Source organism: Rosa chinensis, chromosome 7 (assembly GCF_002994745.2).
Source record: "Rosa chinensis cultivar Old Blush chromosome 7, RchiOBHm-V2, whole genome shotgun sequence".
In the NCBI taxonomy this organism is placed as follows: Eukaryota; Viridiplantae; Streptophyta; class Magnoliopsida; order Rosales; family Rosaceae; genus Rosa; species Rosa chinensis.
The window spans coordinates 6,071,901-6,098,327 of record NC_037094.1 but is presented as its reverse complement, the minus strand read 5'-3'; the positions used below and the strand labels follow the sequence as shown (position 1 = coordinate 6,098,327).

At 37.5% G+C, this 26,427-nt stretch overlaps 3 protein-coding genes and 1 non-coding gene across 4 annotated transcripts; 1 reads left to right on the top strand and 3 right to left on the bottom strand.

The window, feature by feature from the left end:
- The first annotated feature begins 1,772 nt into the window (after positions 1 to 1,772).
- On the top strand, positions 1,773 to 4,312 carry LOC112179332 (probable E3 ubiquitin-protein ligase RHA4A). The gene is made up of 3 exons (XM_024317728.2): positions 1,773 to 2,185; positions 2,395 to 2,480; positions 3,548 to 4,312. Exons 1-3 carry the CDS (start codon positions 1,928 to 1,930, stop codon positions 4,032 to 4,034), a joined length of 831 nt encoding a protein of 276 aa, XP_024173496.1. The 5' UTR covers positions 1,773 to 1,927; the 3' UTR covers positions 4,035 to 4,312.
- A 2,529-nt stretch (positions 4,313 to 6,841) lies between these two features.
- Positions 6,842 to 6,923, bottom strand: TRNAS-UGA. The gene has a single exon. It is a non-coding gene; the product is annotated as a tRNA-Ser (tRNA).
- Positions 6,924 to 6,954: 31 nt separating this feature from the next.
- LOC112180706 (cellulose synthase-like protein G3) lies at positions 6,955 to 11,551 on the bottom strand. The gene is made up of 6 exons (XM_024319265.2): positions 10,837 to 11,551; positions 9,138 to 9,287; positions 8,882 to 9,007; positions 8,329 to 8,772; positions 7,845 to 8,192; positions 6,955 to 7,564 (listed from the first exon to the last, which is right to left on the bottom strand). The coding sequence occupies exons 1-6, from the start codon at positions 11,422 to 11,424 to the stop codon at positions 7,019 to 7,021; spliced, it is 2,202 nt and encodes a 733-aa protein (XP_024175033.1). The 5' UTR covers positions 11,425 to 11,551; the 3' UTR covers positions 6,955 to 7,018.
- Positions 11,552 to 18,698: 7,147 nt separating this feature from the next.
- Positions 18,699 to 23,365, bottom strand: LOC112178859 (auxin response factor 9). Its single transcript, XM_024317111.2, has 14 exons — positions 22,934 to 23,365; positions 22,744 to 22,853; positions 22,478 to 22,579; positions 22,121 to 22,177; positions 21,877 to 22,032; positions 21,707 to 21,791; positions 21,461 to 21,551; positions 21,128 to 21,292; positions 20,901 to 21,014; positions 20,731 to 20,803; positions 20,317 to 20,470; positions 19,661 to 20,214; positions 19,380 to 19,567; positions 18,699 to 19,262 (listed from the first exon to the last, which is right to left on the bottom strand). Exons 1-14 carry the CDS (start codon positions 22,971 to 22,973, stop codon positions 19,133 to 19,135), a joined length of 2,019 nt encoding a protein of 672 aa, XP_024172879.1. The 5' UTR covers positions 22,974 to 23,365; the 3' UTR covers positions 18,699 to 19,132.
- Positions 23,366 to 26,427: the final 3,062 nt, after the last annotated feature.

Below are 26,427 nucleotides of genomic sequence, written 5' to 3'. Positions count from 1 at the left end.
AAAGCAAAAAAATGAAAAAAAAACATAAATAAAAGAGAGACTACTATAGATCGAACACAGGTCATGAGTGGAAAATGGACAGTGACTTGGTCAACTGGACTACTTCGCGTTTCATTAAATTGTTTGACATTTTTTGTTAATATATGTTATATACACATATTCTGAGATCTGAGGCCTCCCGAGATTAGACGCCTAGTGCAGCCACACCACTTGCACTACCTCAGGGCCGCCCCTGATAGACATAGTTTGGCCTCAACAAGTCTATTTAAAAGCACATCTAAATTTGTATTAAGCTCTCGGAGTTGACTAGAGAGACCACAAATTGGGAAGGATATGGAGATAAGGAATGATAGGTTGCGCATCTTAAGCATACCAACAACTTTGGTATCCGTTGATGAACATGGACTACTAATAAATTAATTGCGGGTTAAGTTTGCTAATCATGGAAAAATATCTGAAGGTAGAGCTGTGTCAATTAGTTGAAGTTGGGGCAAACCACATTGATAGCACAACACATAACTTGAGGTTTATAGGTTCGTTAGGTCATCAACTTTCCAACCATAGATGATCAGATCGACCAACAGCTTAAGTAAGAGTATGCAATACACATCTAATTATAGTTTTGTTCTTTTTGATTAAAAAGAACTAAAAAGAATCAAGGAATTGGTAAAAATGTCTGATGATGATGTTGTTTGGGTCCATGATGTTAAAGTGCGGATTACTGAGCCTCTCAGTGCTTGGTGTGATGAGGACCCAAGTTTTTAGTGATAGACATGGGTGTCCCATCATTGAAACTTGAAACAAGGAATATATGTTATCATAGCATAATATTGATTATTTGATTTAATCTTAAAAACTTATTGGTCTGGTTTTTATTATTTTTTATTATTTTTCTTCTTTAATGGGATGATGGTCCTATTATCTTAATTAACAAAGTTATAATGTGTCCTCTCCCCAATCTATAATCAATCATTATGCCAAAAGGAATAGGCACTCAAACAAAAACAAAAATACTAGCTTTCATCGAAAGTCCGATTATACACTAAAGTTTTATAAAATAAAAAAAATTTATCTGTAAAAAATTATAATCATATCTCCATTCTCATGCATGGTTAAATAAAAAATTATATCAACTAGTTACTAGATGCTCTAAATCTTTTCATCAAAAAATTCACTTATTATCTATGAATAACTAGAATTATTATATTGAAAGAGAAATGACAAATTTAAGCATCGATCATTCATAGTACAGCAACATAGCATGCTGTCTATGTGAATGATAATTACATATATAGGGTACACAGATCGATCTTACATATATGTTATCTTACCAACCTATCCAAAAGATTCATCATAATTTAAAATGCTAACAAAATCCCTTTAAAAAAAATTGCTAACAAAATCTATTAGATTAGTACTGCAACATTTACAAAAGGAAATTCGATCTCGTAGAAATTGAAGTTTACATGCAAAAATCAGCCAAGTTCTTAAGCTATTTGATCAGCAAGATTAGGATTTCAATTTTTCCTAGCCAACTGTACTATCTACTAATTAGATTCCAAAATGGTTTTTCAGTTTGATTGTATTATGAGGTAATTCAGCAAAGAAATAAAAAAAAAAAAATTATTGATTCGGATTATTACATTATATAGTGGTCGAAAGAAAGAAAGAAGCTAGAAAATATCTATTTTGCATACACCAACCCTAAATTTGGCTTTGTATATTATACAGTCTCTACTTTTTGGTATGAAAAATAATCCTACAATTCCCTTCATATTTGAACAGATCCCACCCCAAAAGTTCTCCCCATAAATACACTCATCAACTAGAAAGCAACGCATTTGATAAGTTCCCCTACATCTTCAAACTAATAAGCATCATAATCTCCAGGTTTTGGAAGCTAGCTAGCAGCTTAATTCACTTAGATATGGGTCTTCCTGATCAAACTCAAATGACCAGTTCTACTACTACTTCTCAATCTCATCTTTATCCTCAAGCACTCCAACTCAAACTTTACCAGGCCTTCATATTCTCGATTCCTATTCTTTTCTCCATCATTCTCTTTCTGTTGTTCTACTTGTTCTACCTCAAAAGGAGGGCTTCCACTCTTTCATCTTCTCCTCCAATTCTCATTCGAAGAAGAAGCCACAATCAAGCTTCAGCACCTTCACCATATGCTTCCTCAGTAAGCTCTCTCTCTCTCTCTCTCTCTCTCTCTCTCTCTCTCTCTCTCTCACATTCATAGATGCCTATGCATGAAGACAAACATGCAAACAAAGAATAAGTAGATTGAGTACCCATTGCTGTGGTGTTACAATGTAAATCATCTATATATATATATATATATATATATATACACATCTAATTTTGTTTTCTTTTTTCCTACCATATTAGCCTTGTCCAATGGATTTGAAGGGAGAGCTCAAAGAGAAGCTTCGGATCATTCTTTTTGATGAAGAACTGAGGAAAAAGGATTCCCAGTAAGTTTCAATTATTAACTTCTTTAATTTTGATTTACCATATTGAGTTTTGATGACAAGCCAGATGAAATTAAACCAGTCGATCTATTATCTATGTGTTGGAGATATCAGTATTAGGTCCATGATAGAACAAGTGACATGTGCCAGGATGGTGTTCCATCACATCTTAAAGTTGAATAGGCAATGCACTATTGGCAACCAACTATTCAGAATTTGAGATTTTGACGACTTAACATAAAACTTAAAAAAAAAAAAAAAAAAAAAGAATAGTGGGTTGTAAACTCTCAATAATTAAGTCACTAGTGGGTTTTGTGTTCAATATCCTTCAAATTCTGTAGTGATACACACACATATAGTTCTATTCTTCCAGCCAGTAGTTATGGCCTAAAGGGCACTACAGGTATAGAAACTTTTAGGATCTCTCATGACATCCACTATTTTTCTCAAAAGTGCTTTTGAAAAAAAAAAAAAGATTGGTAAGCAAGTAGAATATAGTGTGAAAGAACATCTTTGGAGGAGACAAAACGTGAAAATAAAGTTCAATTATATCATTTGTGTAATAATAGCTTTCTGAGATTCTTCAACAAAACTTTTCCCCAGCTCGAAGTCGATAATAATAAACACAATCACACTTGTGCTCTATCGATCATTTCATTGTTTTCTATTATCCTAATGTTAGGTGCATCAGTGTTCATACTGTTAGTCGATCTTATACATGGATCTTGTACTGATATCTCTAAATCTACATCGTTTTAGACTTGCATTAAATTATAGTTAGTTACTAATCTCTTAAAGGTTAAATCTTAAAGCATTAGCCATAAAGACAACATCAACGCTATAATTAAGATAATTAGTAGGGAATTTTGATTAACTTTGTGTTTGATACTTTTTATATAAAAGATTACAGGCTATTCCTTTTCCACTAAGCCAGCAATTACAGTAACACACATGTCAAATTGTATATTTTTGTTCTGTCTGTCATTGATTTAATCCTTACTTGTAAGTCGTGGCATGTCAAATTGTGATTCATTAGCTAAATTTGGACCTGCCGAAATTGTTGGCTGCAGATGTTGTGTTTGCTTGGGGGAATTCGAAATGGAAGAGGAGCTACTGCAGGTTCAATCGTGCAAACATGTCTTCCATGTCGATTGCATACATCACTGGCTGCACAACAATACAACCTGCCCCCTTTGCAGATGCTCGGTGATTTCGATTAGTATGAGTACCAAACTCGATAGTAATCCGGCACCAGTAACTGTTAGTACCACCGTGTCAACGGAGCCAGCTGCACAACAACTCCAGCAGCACCATAGCATAGTAGTCTCCCACCACAGTCCTGGGATAGTATCGTTGGAGCTACGACAACACCAGGAACAACAGCAACAGATGGACAATTACAATTACGTAGCTTCAAATGTGACAACACCGGTTGGAGAAGAGTCATCATCAATCACGGGGACTGGTACTGGTTCAACTTTAAGGGACTCTGGGTGTTCTAGTACTAGTGATCGAGATTTGGGAGACTCGGTTACTATTCATATCCGAGACGTTTAAGCCATGCGTGCTTTCCTTCTTCAACCAGGAATAACATATGTTTCTCAGCTATGTACTTTTGCACTGAGAAGTCCATTTTTGGCGGCTAATTAATTAGCTAGATAGACGAGAGACCAGTTATATTGCCAAGGACCTCGAGAGAGGTCTATAGTGTACGTAATTTGAAGTACTTCCATGGAATAGTGAATGATTAATATTGGGCATCCTTCTCTTGTAGGGGAAATTCTAGTGTAGTGGTGGGTATCTCATACCCACATTTACAAAAGTGAGAACAAATTTTGTTGTCAAAGTTGTAATTTGAGTCTACTTTGTGTAATTTTAGTTCTAATAATAGTAATTACACCTCTTACAACATTTTACAAGTTTTTGAACAAATTCGTTGTCAATGTTGTAATCTTAGTTCTAATAATGGTAATTACACCTCTTACGACATTTTTACAAGCTTTTGAATAAATTCGTTGTCAATGTTGTAATTTTTGTTTAACTATATGTAAATAGTGTAAATGAATATGGTAACTTTTGTTCTCAATGTTGTAATTTTGGTTCAAATACTTGTAAATTTTTGTTCAAATAGTTGTAAATGAAGGTATCTCATACCCACCAGTACGTACACTAGCTTGTCTCCTGTTATAGTGGCCCAAAAGTATGGGAATGTATTTGTTAGAAAACTGCAAATGGGAATACCAAGGGAACCAACTTTGTCCTTGTAATAGTTGCACACAAGGACACATTACATACAAGAGGAAATGCATATAGAAGAGATGTCATGGGGATTCTTCTATATTAAACTCACCATGTAATCTTTAGTAGTCTTAACTGTAAAGACTGAAGGCATAAGACTATTGAGTTGGATATGTATCAGAACTTCATAAGTAGGTACATGAAAATACGGTGGTGACTTATTAAAGATTCATTTAATTTGAGGCACTAATAACTAAATTTAAGAATGGATGAACACAAAAATTTCTTAGTCACCAAGTGAACGGAAACACTTGAAAACAATCGATAATCAATGATTTTTGGAAGGACTGAGAAGCTTAACCGTTCTAATAAGAACATCAAAGGACCTCCGATCCAGACTTTTCAGGGCCCATATATATATATATACACATGCACACACCAAAGAAGATTGATCTCCACTAATTAATGTAATTAAATTCCCATAACTAGATTCATGTAATCATCAAAACCTACATGTGATTTTGACATGTAGCCCTACCTAAGAATTTCTCCTAGCTAGGTATATACCATGCACTTAAAATCCACACAATTAAGTGACCAAACTCATATACATGCATGTATATATATATATATATATGATGAACATCTTTATGCATGCTTGAGTGCCTTTCTAAAGTTTCTTCAGACTGATACCTCTCGTTATCTTGTCAAAAATGGATAATTACTTGGTTGAACTTCATGGTGTTAAAGTGAAGGTTATCGTAGTGGATGATGCTACTTTACTTGATGAAAAAATACCAGAAATGAGGGCTTCGCTGGAAACTGCAACACCTGTTATGGGACTTGATATTAAGACTACAACCTGCAATTCTACTGCTTCTGCTTCAAAGCTGCTACTTTGCTCAACTATGATCGCTCCGAACGTCGTACTAAACTCGATGCTCTTTTCGCTTATTAAAGTATTTGCTTTTTGGGTATGGAATTAAGGAAAAAAAGAAATTTTGTCCTGATGGTTTGCGTCGTCAAATGAGGAATGAAGGAGTGGAACTGGGCCATTTTGAGGCTAGGATACTGAAGAAACCCAACCTGGAGACGGTGAAACTAACCGAGTTGGCAACTGAAGTTGGTAATGGTATTGATGTCAAGCCGCTGAGTGGATCCTGTCCGGAGTGGGATGCTCGAGTTTTCTCAGAGGAAGGGATCACGCATGCAATTCATGATGTTTATACTTCCTACCTCATTGGGAAGAAGCTCTTGGGCATGCTCTAAATTCAGCATAGGCTTTCTACATGTCGAATCAACCTTATGTACTAGAGCACTACTCTATTTAAAATAAAGAGAAGACTTTCCCTGAGTAGAAAATAAGTTTGTTGTTTGAAGGCTAAAAGAAATAATGATTTTCACTTGTTCAGGCAGTTTCATGTTCTTCTTGTGTGGCAAGTTAAAAAGGGGAGGCACAGTAATGAACTAATGATAAAAACAATTACGGATGTTGCAAGACAAGAACTAAAATCGCACCATGCGATGCTATACGGTAAGCTGTCACAAGTTGAAAAAAGGGATGTAAAAAGAATGAGTATATGACATCTATTTCACAATGATAACTCACAACTTACAAGCATGTCAGAAATATATAATTACGTAGTTGAAATTCTTGGTGCTAACTGAACTCAAGGTTAGTGTATTGATATATATTGTGCTTTGATCGATGAAAAGCTATCAGAAATAAGGGGTTAAGTGGAATATGCAAGGCGCGCCTGTTATGGGACTAACAACTGGTACCACTACTAGTGCTTCAATGTTGCTCCTTTGTGCTCAAGGTCCGGTCGTTGCTTGATCATTCCCAAGCTTCATACTCTGTTCAATTATTATCACTCCAAAACTGTGATGCTAAACTCTCACAGCTTCTTATTAGCTGATTGAAGTTTTTGTATTTCCGATTTGCATTATCGATCTGATGATGAATCAAGGAGTATAGTTGGGCTACTTTTGCGGCCATGATTTCTTCAGTATCTGGAGACAGCCAAACAGGGAATCGGCAGCTGAAGTTGTTGTGTTGAACTGAAGGTTTTGTAATTTGTGCCCATACGCTTTGCTTTGCTATTAAAAAAATAAAAAATAAAAACCGTCGACAGCAGGGTTCGAACCTGCGCGGGCGAAGCCCAACAGATTTCAAGTCTGTCTCCTTAACCACTCGGACATATCGACTGATTGCAAAGCAGACTGATATTTATTTTTATTTTAATTATAATGAAACTAATTTATAAGGATAACTAACATGAACTTCATAGCAAGTCAGCTACTTAAAGAGCAACATAAGCCACTACATAAAGAGAAAAAGCTAAGAGTAATGAAACCATAATCGTTTTTGTAGGAATTCTCCCTTTGTCACTCCTACTGATGATGGCTTCATAAATTGGTATACAATTCACAACGCCAAAACCAGCTATAAACATCTGTAAGAACATCCCCTCCAAGTCATTGCTGCCTTTGAAAGCCTCTACATGTCCCCAAGCAAATGCAGCCAAGTTGACAATGGCAGCCGATGTTAGAGGCACAAACATGGGTGATGCGACTCCAAACTCAAAAATCCCTTGGTCATATCTTTTGCTTTGGTCTTCATCAAGGACTTTGCTAGTCACATTGAACCCATGGGTAGAAATGCCCAAGGACATGAGAAGGTACTCTATGGATCCAAACAAGAAGGATGAGAGTGCCCTAATCATCCACATTCTTTGGTCATTCCACCACTTTGGGAATGTTCCTCCTTCTACCACAAAGTCTAGGCAGTTTTGGATATAGGATCCAATGAAAAGGAAGACGTACAACAGAAACCATGGCTCCGAGACCTGTAACAGAAACTTCAATGTTACCAAAAGGAAGTATGCACACATTATTTGCTCAAAAGATAAATTTTGTGCTACAAAAGACAACATTAATTATTTTCTAGTCATCTGATTTGAACATGTTATGTTGTCAGATTGTCGATTTGAACCATAAATTATTTAAATTTTCAGTTAGATATACAATCCAAGTTGATAACATCACAATACACAATTCGACGTTAAAATATATGGAGAACATTACCCAGAGAAAGAAACGGATCAAAGATGGATGTATGCATGTTACCTTGGGAAAGATGTTGATTCCATTGAGGAGAGCTAGCTGGGGGAGGAAGGCATAAACCGTGATTGGAATTGACCAAATGGGCCAAAATGCATAGTGAGCATATGAAAGGCCCATCAAAAGGCCCATGGACCGAATGCCAAACGTAATTGGACTATATTTAGAGAAAGCAACCTCAAGGAGGCCTATGGTCCATCGCTTGGTTTGACTGAGCACATCAACAAGGTTGATTGGGGCATCTCCATAAAATGCTGCCCTAGCTGGATTGCAGAATACAGATTTCCATCCTTCACATTGCAAACGATAACCAGTGAAGTAGTCCTCCACCAGAGAGCCGTATCTTACACCAATCTACACATGTTGAGAAAGTTTAACTTAAACATTATTCTTTGGCTTGAGTGAGGAATACCTGAGTAAACAAATTAAATCATAGTATGTATGTATGCATTCAGGAAAAATAAGAACGTCTCACCAAACTTTGTTTTACCTTCCATCCCCAATCGGTATTATTCTCATAATTGCAAGCCGCAACAGAATGTGCCAACTCCAAGACCTCAGTAGACCGAATGGGCTTGTCCACCACATTATCTGGTGCTAATTCAGGAATTTCAGGTGATAACAACTGCGACGGACCTCCGAAGAAAACTCGCCTATTGAAAAAGCATCCTGTTCCCACATAACTTGGCCCCGAAAACCCATCCATTCCCTCAGGATTAATCACAAACAAACTCTTGTGTTCACATCCATATATGTCATTCTTGTTGATTCCGCGAAATCGCTGCGGAAACTGCACATATCCTAATTTGGATCCAAGTTTGGGATCCGATAAATAGCATAGCGCACGAGAAGGCGTTTGTGGGTCATTGGAGTACATGTCACAGTCTTGGGTTAAGACTATTGGCGCATTGGTCATGACAGCTGAAACTCGAATCTTGGCAGCAGCAGTACGTGTACAAAAACACGAAAAAGATAAATCAATTCATTACTTATTTAGTCGAACAATTAATAGAGTAAACGAGGAAAAAGAAAATACAGCTTACAAGGACATTAAGGGCACCAGCTTTAAAGTTATGTTCTGATTTCCTGCTTTTTTCTCTGGAGACATAGATTAAGTTTGGCATAACATTATCTGTGATATCTCTGTCTTTGCTACTGTCCGCCAAAACCTGCTCATACCCAAGTGTTTAACATGTTATGAGGTTTGATATGTTATGTTAGAAAATAACCCTCTTAACTAAGAGTCGAGGAACTAAATATAGAGATAATACACTCTTAATTTTTAAGCCAAAAATCTACCTGAATGACTGTAGGATGATCTCGCTGGGTAAATCCATCGATCCATTTGCTAAAAGCCTGAGTTTCCCATTCTCCGGTTACGTATTCACTGTCTACTTTGCCTCTCTCGATTACATTGTCCACTCTCACTTTCATGCCTTGGTACATAATCTGTAACAAAGATTTAGATCGGAAAATATGATAGTGCTATAAGAATGGGATGTAATTATGCACATGCCGTTAGTTTTTTTATGTAATTTTGTACGATGATTGATGTAGAGCGAATGGCGATAAGAATTGAATAACAGCTCGATCGTAAAAAGGAGGAAAATCCGGTTTGCTGCAACTTTGGCATTTGGTATCCGAATCGCGATTGCTATAGCTTTCCAGAAAGGGAACGACGTCATTTAGGGCCTCAAAACTGCAATTTACTATTTTTCAGAATTTTGGGTTTTTTAGTTTGTTTTGGATTTGTTTTGTTTTTACCCGTGGGTTTTAGGGTTTCATTGTTAGTCGCCATAGGGTTTCTTTTCTCATATATAAGCAACTTTAAACGGCTGCAGAATCCATCTTTTATCATATTTTCAATCAAAATTGAGAGTTTTCTCTTTTATCTCTGGTGCACTCCAGAATCTTTGTTTTAGGTTTATTGCTTGTAAACCTAGAGTTATTTTCCGACTGCGTTAAGGATGGGAACGAAAAAGATTGACATAGTACACTAGCTGTTGTGTGTTTATTTGTCCTTCGATAAGACTAACCTCAATGCATGCAATTCAATATGATTGTTATATTATAGGGAAATTTTCACAAATTGTCACTCAACTATGACTCATTCGACACTTTGGTCACTGAAGTTTCAAATATATCACTTTGGTCACTCAACTATTACATTGTCAATCACTTAAGTCACTTTGTTAATTTTTTTCATTAAAAAAAATTATAAAAAATACTCTTTGGGTGACTTAAGTAATTGACAATGTAATAGTTGAGTGACCAAAATGATATATTTGAAATTTCAATGACCAAAGTGTTGAATGAGTCATAGTTGAGTGACCATTTGTAAAATTCTCCCTATATTATATGACTAATTGGAGCAAACTAAACTAACTTTGTCCTTAGCTACAAAATGTCTCCATCATGTCGTTCCTTATCTTCTTGGATAGGTAAATGGGTGGGGTGGACCTGGTGTTTTCCAATTTTTTTTTTTTTTTTTGATGATAAGGTTTCAAATCTTTTTCTATTTCAACACTTAATACTGTTAGGTAAAGCCGCGAAGAAGCGTCATGTAAAGTTATCGAACTAGATCTATTTCTTTATTAATTTATTTTTAAGTTTGGATCTCATTATTTGAAGTGAGTTTATTATAAAGTTATATAAAATTCGTGTAATTCTCATCATTTATATAATCTAATTATTTAAAAGAAAATCTTCCTGATACAGTTTAAAAATTATTTTATTTTTAAATTTTTGTTAACATCGTAGTTCTGTCCGTCGTTAAAAAAAATGTTATAATTCTTTCACGAATTGAGATCTGAGGAATAAAAAATAAAAAATAAAAAATTTGTCTGATCTTGTCTTCTTTCGTTCTCTGTCTGTCTCTCCCTATCATGATCAGATAGGCTTCTTTTTTTTTTTAAGCAGTAATTATGTCCGTATGACTTAATATTGTGCATGCATGGTAATTAATTAAAAAAACAAAGCTGGTGTAAAGCTTTGTTACCTTAATTTCCTCAGCCTCAGAAGACCTAGAGTAATCCATTTGGAAAAAAGCTTCGGGACACCTTTCCACTATGTTGTTCTCCCTGCAGAAAGGTAACCAGTGCCTTGCAAACTTTGCAGCCTCCATGAACGCAAACAGAGTTAGAGCCGATCCTCCGTCGTCGGAAACATACACTGACACCTTCTCCGTCGGATAATCATAACCCATCACCGACAACGCCGTGTTGACGACGTTCATCGGAGGCTCCTTGTAGGGATCAGCAGTGCATATGAACACATCAAGTGCCGGGAAGTCGGCTTTTCGAAGAATTCTTTTGAGGTTTTCGGGGTATTCTTTGCGGTAGATGGGCTTCATTCGGAAAGCTTGCGTGGTGATGTTCAAGAAAGCGAGGATGGAGTCGGAGATGAGGAGGGTGAGGGTGATGAAGAAGGAGGTCATGGTTGCGGAGTGGAGGAGGGAGAGTGTGTGGTGATAGAGCAAGGCTAGGATGGCGCAGCAGTAAATTAGAACGAAGAGGCGGTTGATGGGAGTGCGAAGAGAGTGTTTGTGGGTGTGAAGAGGAAGGCCGTCGGTGGTGGTGGTCGACATGGTGCTGGCGCAAGTAGTGCTGCTGCAACCTCCTTTAGTTAGCTTCCAGCAGAGTAGTATATTCTGGAGTGCCGACTAATCAACCATATGACAGAGAATGGCATAGGTCGAGGATATATTTGCATTATATACACAATTACAAAGAGGGACTAATAACTAGGGAAATTGTCTATTTACCCAAGTTTGAGCTATATTAACCCAATTTATTCAAACATCTTATAAGATTGTCCACTAATTACCCAACAAATTATATATTTTTTGCCCGAACACCCAATTAAGTTATCTTTTATTATTTTTTGTTTATTTTTAAGACAATTTTGTCCTCCCTCCCTTTGTCACTTAGAGATATAGAGAGTGGAAGAGAAAAAAGTCATTGGAAACTTCGCCGGACTCCGGTGTTCGGTCGCCGGATTCCGTCACCCGTTTCTGGATTTCAATCACCGGTTACCGGATTCAGGTCAATTGCAGCCGGATTTTGCTGGCATCCCGCCTGAAACTCACCGGACCTTCGCTGGAGATTTTATTGTTTCATTGGGGGGCAATAAACTTATTATTACCTACCAATAAATATTTTATTAGGGGGCAATAAACTTATTATTGACTCCCAATAACTTATTATTACAGGCAATAAACTTATTATTGGCTCCCAATAAATTTATTATTGGGGGACAATAATAAACTTATTATTGAGGAAGACAATTCTCATGAGTCAAATTATTTTACCACTTCCACCAAAAAATCTACTCTCAGAGTGCTTCACCTCATTAAATAGTTACCACTCAATTTTGTTATCAAGTAGGACCATAAGCACATGCACCAAACAAGAAAAGAGATCTAATGTCAGAATATCTATTTTCTCCAGGAGAACATTAATCACATCCACTTGGACCTGCACTGTGATCAGATCATTATTAGAAAAACCAAACATGCAGACAAAAACACTAGACGGCATCACTGTTTTAGAAGAAGAGTTTCTTCAGTGGTGGCCTTGGAGAAGAAGAAGAAGCCTCTTTCTGGGCGGAAGAATCGGCGTCGTAGGAGAAGAACACCACCGAAAACCTGACACCACCAATTAAGGCCGACGAGTCCTCCGACAATCTAGCTCCGCAGTCCTGTAAGAGAGATGATGAAGTTGTTGGGGATCGGACTAGACGCCGTCATTCGGGGAAGGAACATGGCGGAGATCAAGAGGACGTTGCTGATGGTTCCTGAGCTGGTGAGAATGACGAGGAAGGTGGGGACATAGATCCAGGGCGGAGGGACGAGATGCAGAAGATCGCCGGCGTCAAGTTCTAGTCTTGATGAGTCGATGTGAAGAGAGAGAGAGGGGGAGTGCGGTGGTATAGTGTAATTTTAAAATTTGAAGAGCCTATAAATGTCATTTGATATTTAATTAAATTGGGTGAATGGGAATTAAAATCTCTTACTGAATTAAGTGGGAGTATCTTGACTTAAATTTGGACATTGGGTCAAGACCCCATAACTAGTAAGTTAATAACCATGTTTATTTGTAGGTGATAATGAGGCAACGAGAGGAGCACCACTTTTGGGCGACACAAGGGGGAGTGTTTAAGTAAATCCAGAATATGTGTCTGGCCCAAACTCGAGGTTACTTGCTCTAGTTGAAATAGGGTTTATATTAGAGATATTCTCGGAGAATCTTAGGAGATATCCAATCAATGTACGATTATGTTTCCATATACAACTCTATCTATATGCTTGTAATCCTCTATATAAAGAGGCCCCTATTATCAATGAAAGGACGATTCAATTTCTCTCCCAATTTAGTTTTCCTAAAACACCTACTTTAATTGCATAGAATTTTAAAAATTCATGAATTCTTTTATTTTTTATATTTTTTTATTAAAACATTTCTTCTTTACTAACAAAAAAGAAAAAGCAATCCAATGTAAAATAGGTTTCTAATTAAGGATATGCTTATGCTGGTAGTAAGTCTGGGGAGCCAGTGGAGTTTGAGTTTCCTCAGTCTACGGGGAGTGGAGTTATTATGTACACTGCACCTTTGTTTGCAGTCTTGAATCTCTCTGCTTTCCTAGAGAATTGGACGTCCCAAAAAACTACGGGATAGGTGAAAATGGGGTGTGAACTACCTCTGGCTGTGGTTCAAAAGTTGAAATTGGACGGAGGAGGTGTTACTATGGATCTGGAAGCAACTTGGAAACCAGATTTGGTGATAACGTAAAGCTGTGGAAGTTTTGGATCGTGTAGGCAAGAGGTATGGCTCAAACTCAGAACCTCTGCTTCAGGATGATGATGGCATACAGCTCGTGTTACAACACAAAAATGGGCAACTTATTGTCTTGCCAAGGAAGAAGAAATTGGGTAGGCCTAAGGGAAGTAAGAATAAGCCTAAATGTGCAAGAGTTCTTGAGAATGACATACAGGGAAGAAAATCAAAGAAGCAGAGGCTTCATGACACTGACCATGTGGTTCAAGCTTCGGTGGAAAAGGCATGTGAGAACTCTATTCTGGAGGAAATGCATGCAAACGATGTTTATGTTGGGGATGTAAGTGTTGCATCCTCATATTGCAATGTTTAATTTCTTTTGGATCGCAAGGTCTAGTCTCTCGGTTGTCACTCTTAGTTTATTTTTGCTTCTGAGTTTCTAGGTCTTATTAGAATAAAGGCGCTTATTTGTCCTTAAAGTGTAGGTGTACCTGGGAGTGCGAGGCTCTGTCTTAGTATAGGTCATTTGTATGTTCTAAAGGACGACTTTTTCTGTCAGCCCCAATGGAGTGTGTCGTTTCCAGTACTGCTTGCTGAATTATAAATCTATCTGACCTCCTTTTATTTAAAAAAATGTGACTTAAATGTTTTATAATTATTTTAATAAAATTAAGATTACATAATAGAAAAAAAATACTTGTAATATGCAAGCAAGAACCTTCCTTTCGAGTCGCTTCCTCGCTTCCTTAGATAGAAGTTGGGTGAAGTTCTAACTCCTAAGACCATCTCCAATTGATTAGTTAAATCCACGTGGAGCCTTTAAACGGTAATAAAAGACATATGAGATCACTCCATCCCACATGCCAAATCTGATGTGGAAATGACCCCTTCACTTGGGCTCTCAAATTTGACAGCACCAAACTCATCTGTCTTTTATTATTTTATTATTTCTCTCTCTCTCTCTCTCTCTCTCTCTCTCTCTCTCTCTCTCTCTCTCTCTCTCTCTCTCTCTCTCTCTCTCTCTCTCTCTCTCTCTCTCTCTCTCTCTCTCTCTCTTCCTGCCCACATTGAAACTTTCAAATTCATACCCAAATTCCTCTCTAGAGATTGGCTTTCCCATCTCTTCTCTCACAGCTCATTCTCTCTCTCTCTCTCTTCCTGCCCACATTGAAACTTTCAAATTCATACCCAGATTCCTCTCTAGAGATTGGCTTTCCCATCTCTTCTCTCACAGCTCATTCTTCTTCATCTATAACCTCACTGCTACACCTCTTCTCTACCGTCATCTCTCCATCGACTCCAGGACCTCACCACCGTCCAATGGGCATGTTTCATCGCCGGCCAAGACCCACCGATCACCGCCCATCAATTCAACCCCCAGAAGCACTAATCTTTCTGGGCTTCTGATGTTTCTGCTATCTTCTTTCGTCGACCTTATTCTCCACATCTGGGTCCTCGGCATCTCCATCATCACCTGTTTAATTTATCAATCGGATGAATGATTTTGCAACAACAATTTTGGATTGAGCAATGAAATTTTCACACTTACCAGTCTTAGAGAGAATCGAAATCTCCTTCTTCACGAAGCAAGCGAACCCTTTCAAATCCTCGGGGGAATCTTAGATCCCAATGGCTTTAGAGTGGGTGGTGCTAGGCTACGCAGCCGGCGCAGAGGCCGTGATGATCCTCCTCTTCATGCTCAACGGCCTCTACAAGGGCCTTGTGGCCGTCACGCGCAATCTCCTCAAGTTGTTCCTCTCGGTGGTGCCCTTTTGCCTCTTCCTCCTTGTTGCTGAGACAATCTTTCCATGGCTTCTTGAAGAGGAGATACCGAAGAAAAGAGAGAGAAGAAAGAGAGTTTTATATATATATATATATATATAATCTGAAAAATAAAAATAATAAAATAATGTTTAAATTTGACAGCTCTATTGGAGTGACAGTTTGTCAAAAATAACAATTGTCACATCATCTTTCAAATTTGAATTTGACATTTACATTTTGACCAATTTGTTGGAGATGCTCTAAAGCCCTAAAGGCCTATGATGAACTCACATTATCATATTTATTTTGTAAGCAAAGTTATCTAGTACTAGAAATTTTCGATCAACTACAATCTAGATATTGGTCGACGCTGAACTGGTGAAGTACCAATTGACTGTCAAGAAATTCGGCATATAATTAATATATCACATGGAGACTGGAGACTGTAGATGCCTTAGTGATGAATCCAAGAAGAAAAGAAACCCCATTGATGTATATCCCTAGCTGTCTGCGGAATTCAATATGAGAATGAAAACAAAGTTTCGTGCAGTGCCAATGGTAAACCTCCAAGTCGATCTGTATCGGCATCACCCCATTACTTTCGGATATGTTTCTAGAAATTGGCATTGCCAATCACCGTATTGATCAAGGACTGAAAAATTGAAAATATGCCTGAAATATTTAATTGATATACCAAGAAAATATTATGAGAAACTTTTGAAATATCGCGAGAAACTTTTGAAATTTTAGAATTCTTTGCAAAATTCTCAATATTATGTGATTATGTCTCATGGCCCAACCGGGGTCCAAACTTGAAATTTCCTGACTTTTGCCCTAATTTGAAGATGCTTTTTGTCCAGCAAATGATGATTTGAACTTTGGTTGCCCAAGGTATATCAAAACTCCTCAACCATCGCTGCTGAGATGTTATTTGGTCAATATGCATACATTTTTATATATATACCCTCTCCATATATATTTTATCATCTTTCCATTATTTTGATATCAAAAATTTATTGATATCAATATTTTCTCGATATTTCCATCGAAATATCTATTTTTCGGACTGTTGAAATTTTCTCGATAGTCGATATTTTAGTCCTTGGTATTGATAACTTTAATTTGGCCACCACATATTGGGAGTACGACGTGTCACTACTTATAGTCAAGCACATGATTTGGTAGTCAAGCACACGATTTGTTTATACCAGCAAGCAAACAAAGAAAGCTCCATCACTCAGAATTTTTGGGATTTCATTACATGATTGAAGAAAATGTTTTAGTCCAAAACAAGACAAACAATCTACTTCTTTCACGGTTGGAATTATTTCATGTGAATGTTTGAACCTTAAAGGTCTCCAGACAAAATAGAAACTCTAACCTTAGATCAATAGAAATTAAAATTTTAAAGTTCTCGGGTGTCACATTGAAGGGTAGGGTTGAAACACATTTGATCATATGAGAGTTGATCTAGCTAGTTATATGCATATGATGTGAAGCTATGTGAGAGTTGATCGAGCTGTGTCAGATCCACGTACCACAGGACCGAGTGGTGGTGAGATTCTTGTGATCCTAATCATCCTATAGTCTCGGTCAGTGTGTGCAACGTACAGTGCACGTGTCTCGGACTAGTTGCTGGCCACTTGCCACTGTGCCTCAATAATTTGTAGAAGACGACTGTGAACTGTGCATGCATGATAGCAATTTGAGGGGATCAATGTTGTTGTTTTCATGGGCCGCACCACAATGGAATAAGCTAGCAATTTAACAAGAACTGAATACAGTTAACCAAGCATGTAGTAACAATTTGTACACGTTACGTTCCAAAACTTTCATATTCAAGGTGGCAGCACCTGTCGAATTCCCAAATTTGTGTGGCAAACGCATGCGAAAAGGAAAGAAGAAGCATATAACCTGGATTATGACAGTCGTTCTTTTCTTTTCATACTTAACGTGGCGGCACCTTTATGTCGAATTTCCAAATTTATATGGAAAACGGATGTGAAAAGGAAAGTAGAAGCATCTCAGCATATTTCTTTCAACCTTATTTATTTCTTTACCTCGTTGTCTCATCATGCGCCAATTTTCATGATAAAAATTGTTGTCAAAAATTCAAAAGAGGCTCTCATTAGAAACGATGAGATGAGGATTTAGTGAGGACTTCCATATCAACAATTGTAAGACTCACTTTTCGATCACATTTTTTAGTAATCATTAAGGTACCGAACTAGATCAAATCAATCATAATTGTGAATGCCTTAACGATTTTCAATTTAATTGAAAATTTATAGAAATTATCTACTCATAAATATCTAAACATTTAACGGTCGATTTGTCCAAATTTGATCGAAAAATATGTCTCAGAACCGTTGATTAGAAAATTCTCATTTTATATGTCCTCATTAGAGCCTTACTTGCTTAAAGACGCTATGCAATAATGAGGGGAATTAAATCATTTATCTTATAATTATATCAAACCAATTCTTAGACATCTTCCATGGATGAACTTCAAATGTACTCTAGAAAATGAACTTATGAGAAGAGTAAATTCTATCAAAACGTACAAGTGGGCAGATGGGAGACTGCAGAGCTCTTTGAATTGAACACAAATAGAGACCTTTCATGCAAACCTCATATGATCAAATGCAGTGATTTTTACAGGGCACCACCAAACACGAGCAACATGAGCAAAAGCTTTCAAGGGAAAAAACAAATAGCACTGATTATTATAAATCATTCTTAAAACTAATACAGGAACAGAAGATAATACATACTGCCACTCACTATTTATGATCCCGACCTTATATTTATGTAAAAATCACTGCATGAAAGGTCTCTATTTATGATCCCGACCTTATATATATACAAGGAAAGACAGGCTTTCTTTCCTTTTCATATGGGGGAAGTGATGCACAGCCTTGTGGTCCACGGGTTCCCAAGGACCTTACCCTCGCAACAAGGTGGTGCCAATATTGTTGGAGAGTTTCTAACTCCAATCCTCACATGTATAGGTGAAATGCTCTTAACCACTGCTACGTCAACAAGCTCCCGGCCACATCATACTTCGGGCGATGCTTGCTGAGAAAGTAATGGCTCAACCCATGGATTCGTCATCCATGAGGTACGTCTCAAGCTTGAGCTTGAGCACTTTTGTTATAGGACCGAGTTTAGGAGTGTGGACTTGGGCCTCTCGTCGTTTGGTTTATGCTATTGGTATATAAAAGTCCATTATCTAGCCTAGGAATGCAAACCTCATATGATCAAATGCAGTGATTTTTACAGGGCACCACCAAACACGAGCAACATGAGCAAAAGCTTTCAAGGGAAAAAACAAATAGCACTGATTATTATAAATCATTCTTAAAACTAATACAGGAACAGAAGATAATACATACTGCCACTCACTAAAGACCAAGATTACACTGCCAAAGTACCAAATATTTACAAGAACATGGAACAAAAGAGCTTTAACTTCACCCCCAACCCAACTGCCACCCACCACAAACAGCTTTAAATATTCACAGATTCTGATCCTACCCGCTATCCAACAGATGATGTGTTACATCTTCAGTTTCCCAGTCAAATGTCTTCTACTTAGCCCTAAATAAGCGAGCTACTAATTAGCCGGTGTCCTCTTCTTCCAACGTCAAACTTCTTTTGCCCAAAATTAAGAGTCTCCTCCGAAAACAAACTAACAAAGAGCATGCCCCAAAAAGAAAACAAACAAAAGAGATGAAGAACAAGAACAACCTGATGTTAATCCGAACTTGTTACTGTCCCTTCAACTTCTAGTGAAGACATACTTAGACGTTTTCTCCCTGCACTAATTTTCTTCACGTCCTGACTTGAACATATAAAGATTCTTCTCACCATGTTACAGAATTCCCTGCAAAGAAAAAGACACAAAAGGATCATTAAATGTAACCAAAGGGACAGATACTAAAAATTTCCAAACACAAGCCACTTCTCATATTTTGTGGGATTTGTGATAAAGAATACTTACAACCACGGGTCGTCACCAGCAAGCATCATATCTCCTTCATCATCAGTGAACACAATTTCCCACTTGTTACGTGGGCCGATCTGTCCCTTGATATCAAACATCTCCTCCAGTTCAACTATAAGTTGATCATACCCTTCCAGCATTGTCAAGTCCACTGCTCGACCAACAGCTATTCCCTGCATTTGAACCTGTTGGCATGCCATAAATCAGAAATTTGTTAAAGAAACCACATATAGGTAATGAAAATTCAAAAAAGACCAAAAGCATATTACTGTGAGAACCTTGACGCGACTCCTAGTGGATGCAGAGCTACTCTGCTTGCTCAGTGTCTCTTTCGGTGATACTTGAAACTGAGCTTTGCTTTCTTTAGAAGCCTTCGAAAGGTCAGATTTCTGGTCAGACTCAGCTTCCACTGAGATACTAACTTGTCCTTCAGTGGCTCTAGTAGATGCTATAATTGGTTGTGGGGGTGGCTTCTCCACTGAATGGGAGCTGTTAAGATGACTGCTAAAATCTACACCGAAAATTAGGCAACTAGCACCTGTCTCAGTTTTCTTCCTCTTTTCAACATGGTCCAGTATCAAGTCATTTTTAGGCTTTGATGAAGTTGGAGTTGAATATCCTGAGAAACGTGGCCAAGCAGGACCACTTTTACTATCCTCCACCGTAGGTGAAGATAGCCAGCCCCCATCAGTCTTAGTCCTCGAGATACAAGTGCTACTGCTGATAATGTCTGCCTGCTGATGATTCAAAGAAACATGATTTTCACTTCTCTGGCCTTCAGCAGCACCACTCAATTGTGTCACATCATGCCACGTTATTGAACTCGCGGTATCTACAATCCAAACAAAAATAAGTCATACATCGAAACTTTTATAATTCCTATGCAGAGAGGCCTGGCAGGGGGGGAGGAAAAGCAGGAGGAAAAAAATCCTACCAGGAGCTGGGATTTCAGGGAGTAGCCGAGGCCTTTTGTTCTTCAAAACAGTGGATGGAGAAAGGCTCGCAGGTATGGAAGCCACATAAGGTTCTATCTCCCAGGGCGAGACCCTGTCAGGTCTGGGAATGGATGCAGACTCATCCCATTGAACCTGGGATGAAGTTGATGTCAGAATTCTAATTTCAAACACAAAGTATAGAAGGGGAAGGGAGGAAGCAGAATGGACTAGTGATTATTGTATAAGTTGTAATAATTTTATGTTATTCTTTTAGGTATTCTGTTTGTTTTCGGGTTAGGTATCTTACGGTCTCTAATATTAAGGTTAGCAGGGGCATTAAATTAGTCCATTCTGCAGCAGGGACAAAAGAACAAGATTACAACAAGGGTAAGAAACTAGGTAGAAGAGTTTACTTTAAGGGATCGCCATTCTGAATCTGCCCAATGAGGAGATATATCCTCAAGACCAATTATAGTGCCTGAAAACCTGAAAAATTAAACGGTACATAACAAAAATGCATTAGAAAGCTCATCATTAAAGAAAAACCCAAAATAAAAAATACAGAAGTCCTGTATTATCCTACCTTCTCTCTGGAGCGTCCTCCCCCTCAAACCTCATCTTGAATCTCATTCCAACTGAGAACTTATTGTTAACAGCCTCCAAATACTTATTCAAACTAATAATGAACTGACTTGTCCTGTATATTTTAGAAGGAGTCATGAAACAATATGACCAATCCTGTCAGGATAATATAAATTTTAACAGAGAGAATAATTTCAAGGTCATCAGAAATTCAATAATATGTCATACCTTGGCTTATAATACACTACAAAGAGTGTTTGGGTTGCAACAGCATGTGATGCAGTAGCAAGCACCCCTACATGCATGCTTTGACTTGAAATCACAGATGATGGCATGCTGCTCTGTTGACGAGCAAGACGCCTAATTCCAACACGTAAGTCCCCGCTTTCGCCTCTGAGAAACCAATTTTTGCATATATTAATAATCGTTCCATTGAAAATAATGAATATTAATGTACCATATAGAATAAGAGACAAGTACAGAATTCCAGCCTAAGTGGTGTTAGGTGTGGTTGACAACTGCTGAAAGAAAAGAAAAACAGATAGGAACAAAAAGGTATACCTGAGAAATACAAAGGAATCCCCGGCACTTAACCTCTTAGAAGTAACAAAAGTACTCCATCCTGTTGTAAGCAAGTGTCTCCGTGGTGAACCTGTTCAGTTAATCACAGATCAAGGAACGGTGAGTGAGAAATCACATGGTTATTGGTCCAATACATATTTCTACATACAAACACAATCTCTTCCCATTTGTATAATCATAGACTAGGGACATCTGGAAGAGTGCAAAGCAAATGAAGTAGGTCACCTCTGAAAATGTGCTTGAATCGCCACTCATAACCATGAAGATCTTTGGCAACCAATTCCTGAGTTGGGGTTGCTTGAGTCTTGTCCTGAAAAAGGAAGACATGACAGGTGATGAAAGGATAGAGACATAATGAGGCACAAAAATCTTTCACAACAAAAAGGCATAAGTACCAGTGGAGGAAGGCATTCAGTAGCGTGTTTGCGTAGAACAGAAAACCCACCATGGGTACTCGTATCGGATGCAGTAAGAACCTTGCAGAATGGGTAAACCTTTGGTCTTTCAGGTTCGAAAGGACACTCATCAGGACTAGTAGGTTTGGTGGTTTGCTACACATACAAATACTATAACTATCAGAAACACTCGACCGACAAACTGAGGCTGTTACAATAAGCTAGAAGCTGAATCAGTTCTTACATTTGCTTCAGGAATTAAAGTAATTTGCGCATAAACCTCATCTGTTTCTTGTTCAGCCTAAAAATTCCAGAAGAAAAGAAAACGGTAAGTTTCTGGCAAAAGTAGACAAGTCTCACAAATTATTCCCAACTCCATTGCCCTCCAAGAACAAGAAATAAAAAAAAAAAATCATATTTTCACAACTACAAAGTCCAAGACTTGTAATTATGCCGACCCCCTGAAAACAAAACTACGGATCTGACTTTCAATTTTTCAGGAATCAGAGTTGAAAAGTTGAACCAGAAGAAGCCATCAGTGTCTCAGTGACCAAGAATCTTTTCTCAAAACAAAGGTAATCGGATTGGAAAGACTAAATACCAGTAGCTGAACGTGCATGACGCGACAGAGAATCTTCGAGGGAAGATTAAACCTCGGAATCCCCTGATTCACTTCCGGATTTGTTGTTGTTGATGCCTCTAACTACACATGAACAAACCCAACCCAAATATATACCAAAACACTTGTCAATTACTCTCAATTTCAGCCCCAAAAATAGAAACACTCCTATAAACAGAAATGAATTTTCAAACAACCAAAAAATTACAAGTAAACAAAAAAAAGAAGAAGAAGAAGAACACACTCACTTGCTCCATGTGCCCTTGTGGAAAGTAGTAGACTCTCTCCTTATGGCGAGGGACTTCCACGAGTGGGCCCGCGCAGGCCTTCCATAGCTCCGGATACAGAACATCTCCTCCTGCAAACACCAGAATGAGAAATCAGAAAACAAATCATCACCAAATTCGAACGGAACAACAGAATGAGCTAAAAACAAACCTTCCGGCTGCGAATACGACCCTGCTTGATTCGTCATCATTGCTCACCAACTAAACAGAATCTAAACTCGTCGAAAACAAAGCTACGAAGTTATTCTCCAAGCTTGCCTCTGTCTCAAATCTCAAACCTGACGGACCGAGCAAATTGAGCTCAATGTATACATGTAATAACTAAGCATGATTAACACCACCAGTAATGGCTCTTTAATAAGCCGTTAATCCGCCTTAAATCACAAAACCAGCTCGCCTTTTCGACTCCACCACTTCGCACACACTCCTCGTGTAACGATCGGGATCCAGAAAACCGTTACCAATTTGCTCCCACCGGAAAACCGTTACAAAACCGCTCGCAAAACCGCCTCTCACCCTCTCTCTCTCTCTCTCTCTCAATCTTTGGGAATCCAGGGGAAAACGCCGTTACAGAGAATCCCAAACCGCTTTGCGCGCGTCTTATAATACGCGACTTTGCGTTTGATTTAACTGTGGTTGGGATTTAACCCGGGGGTGGGGTTCAGCGCGTGACGGGGGAAACGCGACGCCGTTTACAGTGGGGAACGGCGCCCTCGGGATGCGTGTGGTAGGAGGTGACGGAGTGTGGACCGTTTCCGTTTGTCACCGTCACTTTCGTTGTCTGCTTCGAAGCAGGCAACAGGGTTGGCTCGAGTTAACCCGGCAGAATTTTGGGTTTTTTTTTTTTAATTTCTTTCTTTAATTTTTGGGATTTCGCGGAGGTTAGAATGGTTTTGTCTGATAATTACGTGTGCATATAATCTGCCCACTTGGTATGGGGCCACCTCAACACGTGGATTATCGTGTGATCTTGATTGGTTTTTTTTTTTTTTTTTTAAACAAATTATCTGTGTGCAGTTCAGTAACATACGTTCATGCATTTTAGGATAGAGTCGTATTTTTTTGCGTCTTCGTGATCGGGTGTTCTCGAGTCACCCGGGGTTGAACAGCCATGTGTATTGTGTTGCTTCTATGGAATCGTTTTCTTTTAGTTTTGCTCCTACCTAAGAAATTAAGATAAGAGACATTTTCGCTTGAGTACGGCTCTAGTATTAGGATATTGTTTTTTATTTGATAAAGCTCACCTAGTAAGTGCTAGCGCATTTAGAAATTTGGCTGTGCGTGAATGATGAAACTCTACATTTAACTTTTTTTCTATTTCTACCTTCTTCTTCTTTTTTCAGGATGAACTATGAGCGGTTAGGTGATTTTTGTTGATAACGTTAGTAAAGTAATCTCATTTCTGCTTCTTGTGACTAGGTGTCTCAGGGCTCCCTATACCACAGAGTCATGTGTATTTTACACTTACTCAATTTACCTTCCACGTACTTATTAGGGTTCCCTATACCACAGAGTCACGTGTATTTACACTTACTCAATTTACCTTCCAAGTACTTATTGTATTCAACAGTTTCATTAATGAAGACTTGAGGGCGGCTGCACCAACCCTGTTTCAAAAAAAAAAAAATTATGATAATTGGATCTTAATTGTTTGTTTTTCTACCCATTTCTGTTTTACAAATGATCTGCGAGTGATTTGATAGTCTTTGCTCACCCACCTTGTGCATCCACATGACTAAGTGTCCTCGATTTTAAAATACACGCGCATTTTACCATCACTCTTTTAACCTCCACTAAAATTATGCCCCTACTTGAAAAATTATGTTGAGGATTTTAGTACGATGTCATTTTGTTTGATAAAACCAACAAGTAGTAAGTAACCGTGGATTGGAAAACTTGTGTGTGATAACTGAAATTTTAATTTTTTTTTTCTAGTTTTACATCAAGTGCATATGTCTTATAAATTTCTCCTCATCTAATTTTACCTTTGTATGAAAATATCTATGAGCGATTAGGTGGTTCTTGTCGACAACATCAATAGTCTTGTTTCCACCTCCATATGATTATCGTCTGATTCTCTGGATCTCAAATCCATGTGTATTTATATTTGCTTGTTGTAATTTACATGCAATCTTTTCGCATGTTATTCTACTTGGACAAATTAGAAGCTCTATGTTTAATTCCATCATTTTATCTTTACCTTTTCTTTTAAATAGGATGTGAGGGTTTGATGGTTTATTTTTTTCACATTTTTGCTTCCATGTGATCGAGTGTCCTATGGTATTTTGGGTCTAAATCCATTTTTATTAACCCTTGATCATTTTAACTTTCACACAAATTTCTTTTTTCTCTTTCTCTCTTATTGAAAAAATTATGATAAAATTGCAGTACAACTATATATTTTATGACGAATATAAAAAAAATATTATAAATTAAAAGAAAAATAGTAAATTTTCTCTCTTTACTAAAATAAAATAACATTTAATTGTTCTGGCTAGCTATGGTTTAAGCCTGTGTGAGGGTGATTAAGTTTCTATGAGTATTCTATAGTGTTTCTAGTTATTTCCTTGTACCACAATTGCATGATTGGTAAGGGCTAGTTGAATAATTTTTTTCCATAAGAGGTGAAGCTTTGTCATTCTTGGATATGCTTGCTTAGTTGTGAGTTTCTCAATGATGTTAATTAGTTTGCTTTAGCTTAGATAGGTTTTACCGGATTTTCTTACCGGAATTCTTATGTCAGTTTTATAAGCTATGGCCAATTGATTTGTTTATTATTGAATAACTATCAACTTCTATTAAAAAAAAAAAAAACATTATAGAAACAAACACTCCATTTTTTTTTTCAAAACTGCAAAAATACAACGATTTAAGTATTACACAGTTTACATTGCACTGGTCGCCGCATTCCCATTAAATTATTGATAATTAAAATTTTAAAGGATTGCAAAACTCAACAATCATAGGAAATCGTAAAGAAAACAACGTTAAGAAAAGTGAAAATAAAACATGTTACGTCAGATTAAGGGTTGCTTTACCTCTTCGCATTATCAGAAGAACAATGAAAAGGTGGTGAAGGATTAGTTTAAACCCACCTCTGGTTTAATTAATCACTAATACTTAGTCTAAGTAGTCTCTTTACTTTGCATCTTTTAACAACTTAAGCAACTCTCTGTCCCCCCTAACAAGAATAAATCTATCTTATATGAAAATCATTATCAAATCCAAGATGCCTTCCACAAGCATCCCTTTGTATGCTTCTCTCTTATTCATCAATTAATCTAATCTAAATTAATCCCATCTTTTTGAATGTCACACATCATGTAATGCTAAGCTTCTTACTTTTCCCCACTTTTTTTTTTGTGGGTAAGATTTGATCGAGTATATATATGATTAACCTCAACTATGTCAACTTTTGGAACCAATTTGTTCAAGTGGTAAATTGATGTGGCAAGGCCTTAGATATACTTGATGTCAACTTTAGTCTACATAAGTTGGTCGAAGAGTACGTATAATGATTGATTGCAATGGCCGATGAATTTTTAACTACTTATGAAGTCATTCCCACTATAAATTAGCAATGTTATTAAACTAGTTAGAATACTTTATTGCAAATGTGACTTTCTAAAAAAAGTGGAGGTTAAT

Bases quoted from the DNA above. Each gene is read 5' to 3' on its own strand.
- LOC112179332 (XM_024317728.2), top strand. From the start codon at position 1,928: ATGGGTCTTCCTGATCAAACTCAAATGACCAGTTCTACTACTACTTCT. The intron at 2,186-2,394 runs GTAAGCTCTCTC...CTACCATATTAG, and splicing joins CTTCACCATATGCTTCCTCA to CCTTGTCCAATGGATTTGAA. The intron at 2,481-3,547 runs GTAAGTTTCAAT...TGTTGGCTGCAG, and splicing joins CTGAGGAAAAAGGATTCCCA to ATGTTGTGTTTGCTTGGGGG.
- LOC112180706 (XM_024319265.2), bottom strand. From the start codon at position 11,424: ATGTCGACCACCACCACCGACGGCCTTCCTCTTCACACCCACAAACAC. The intron at 9,008-9,137 runs GTAGATTTTTGG...GGGTATGAGCAG, and splicing joins ATCATCCTACAGTCATTCAG to GTTTTGGCGGACAGTAGCAA. The intron at 8,773-8,881 runs GTAAGCTGTATT...GCTGCTGCCAAG, and splicing joins CTGGTGCCCTTAATGTCCTT to ATTCGAGTTTCAGCTGTCAT.
- LOC112178859 (XM_024317111.2), bottom strand. From the start codon at position 22,973: ATGATGACGAATCAAGCAGGGTCGTATTCGCAGCCGGAAG. The intron at 22,854-22,933 runs GTTTGTTTTTAG...TGGTGTTTGCAG, and splicing joins GTCGTATTCGCAGCCGGAAG to GAGGAGATGTTCTGTATCCG. The intron at 19,568-19,660 runs GTTCTCACAGTA...GCATGCCAACAG, and splicing joins CCACTAGGAGTCGCGTCAAG to GTTCAAATGCAGGGAATAGC.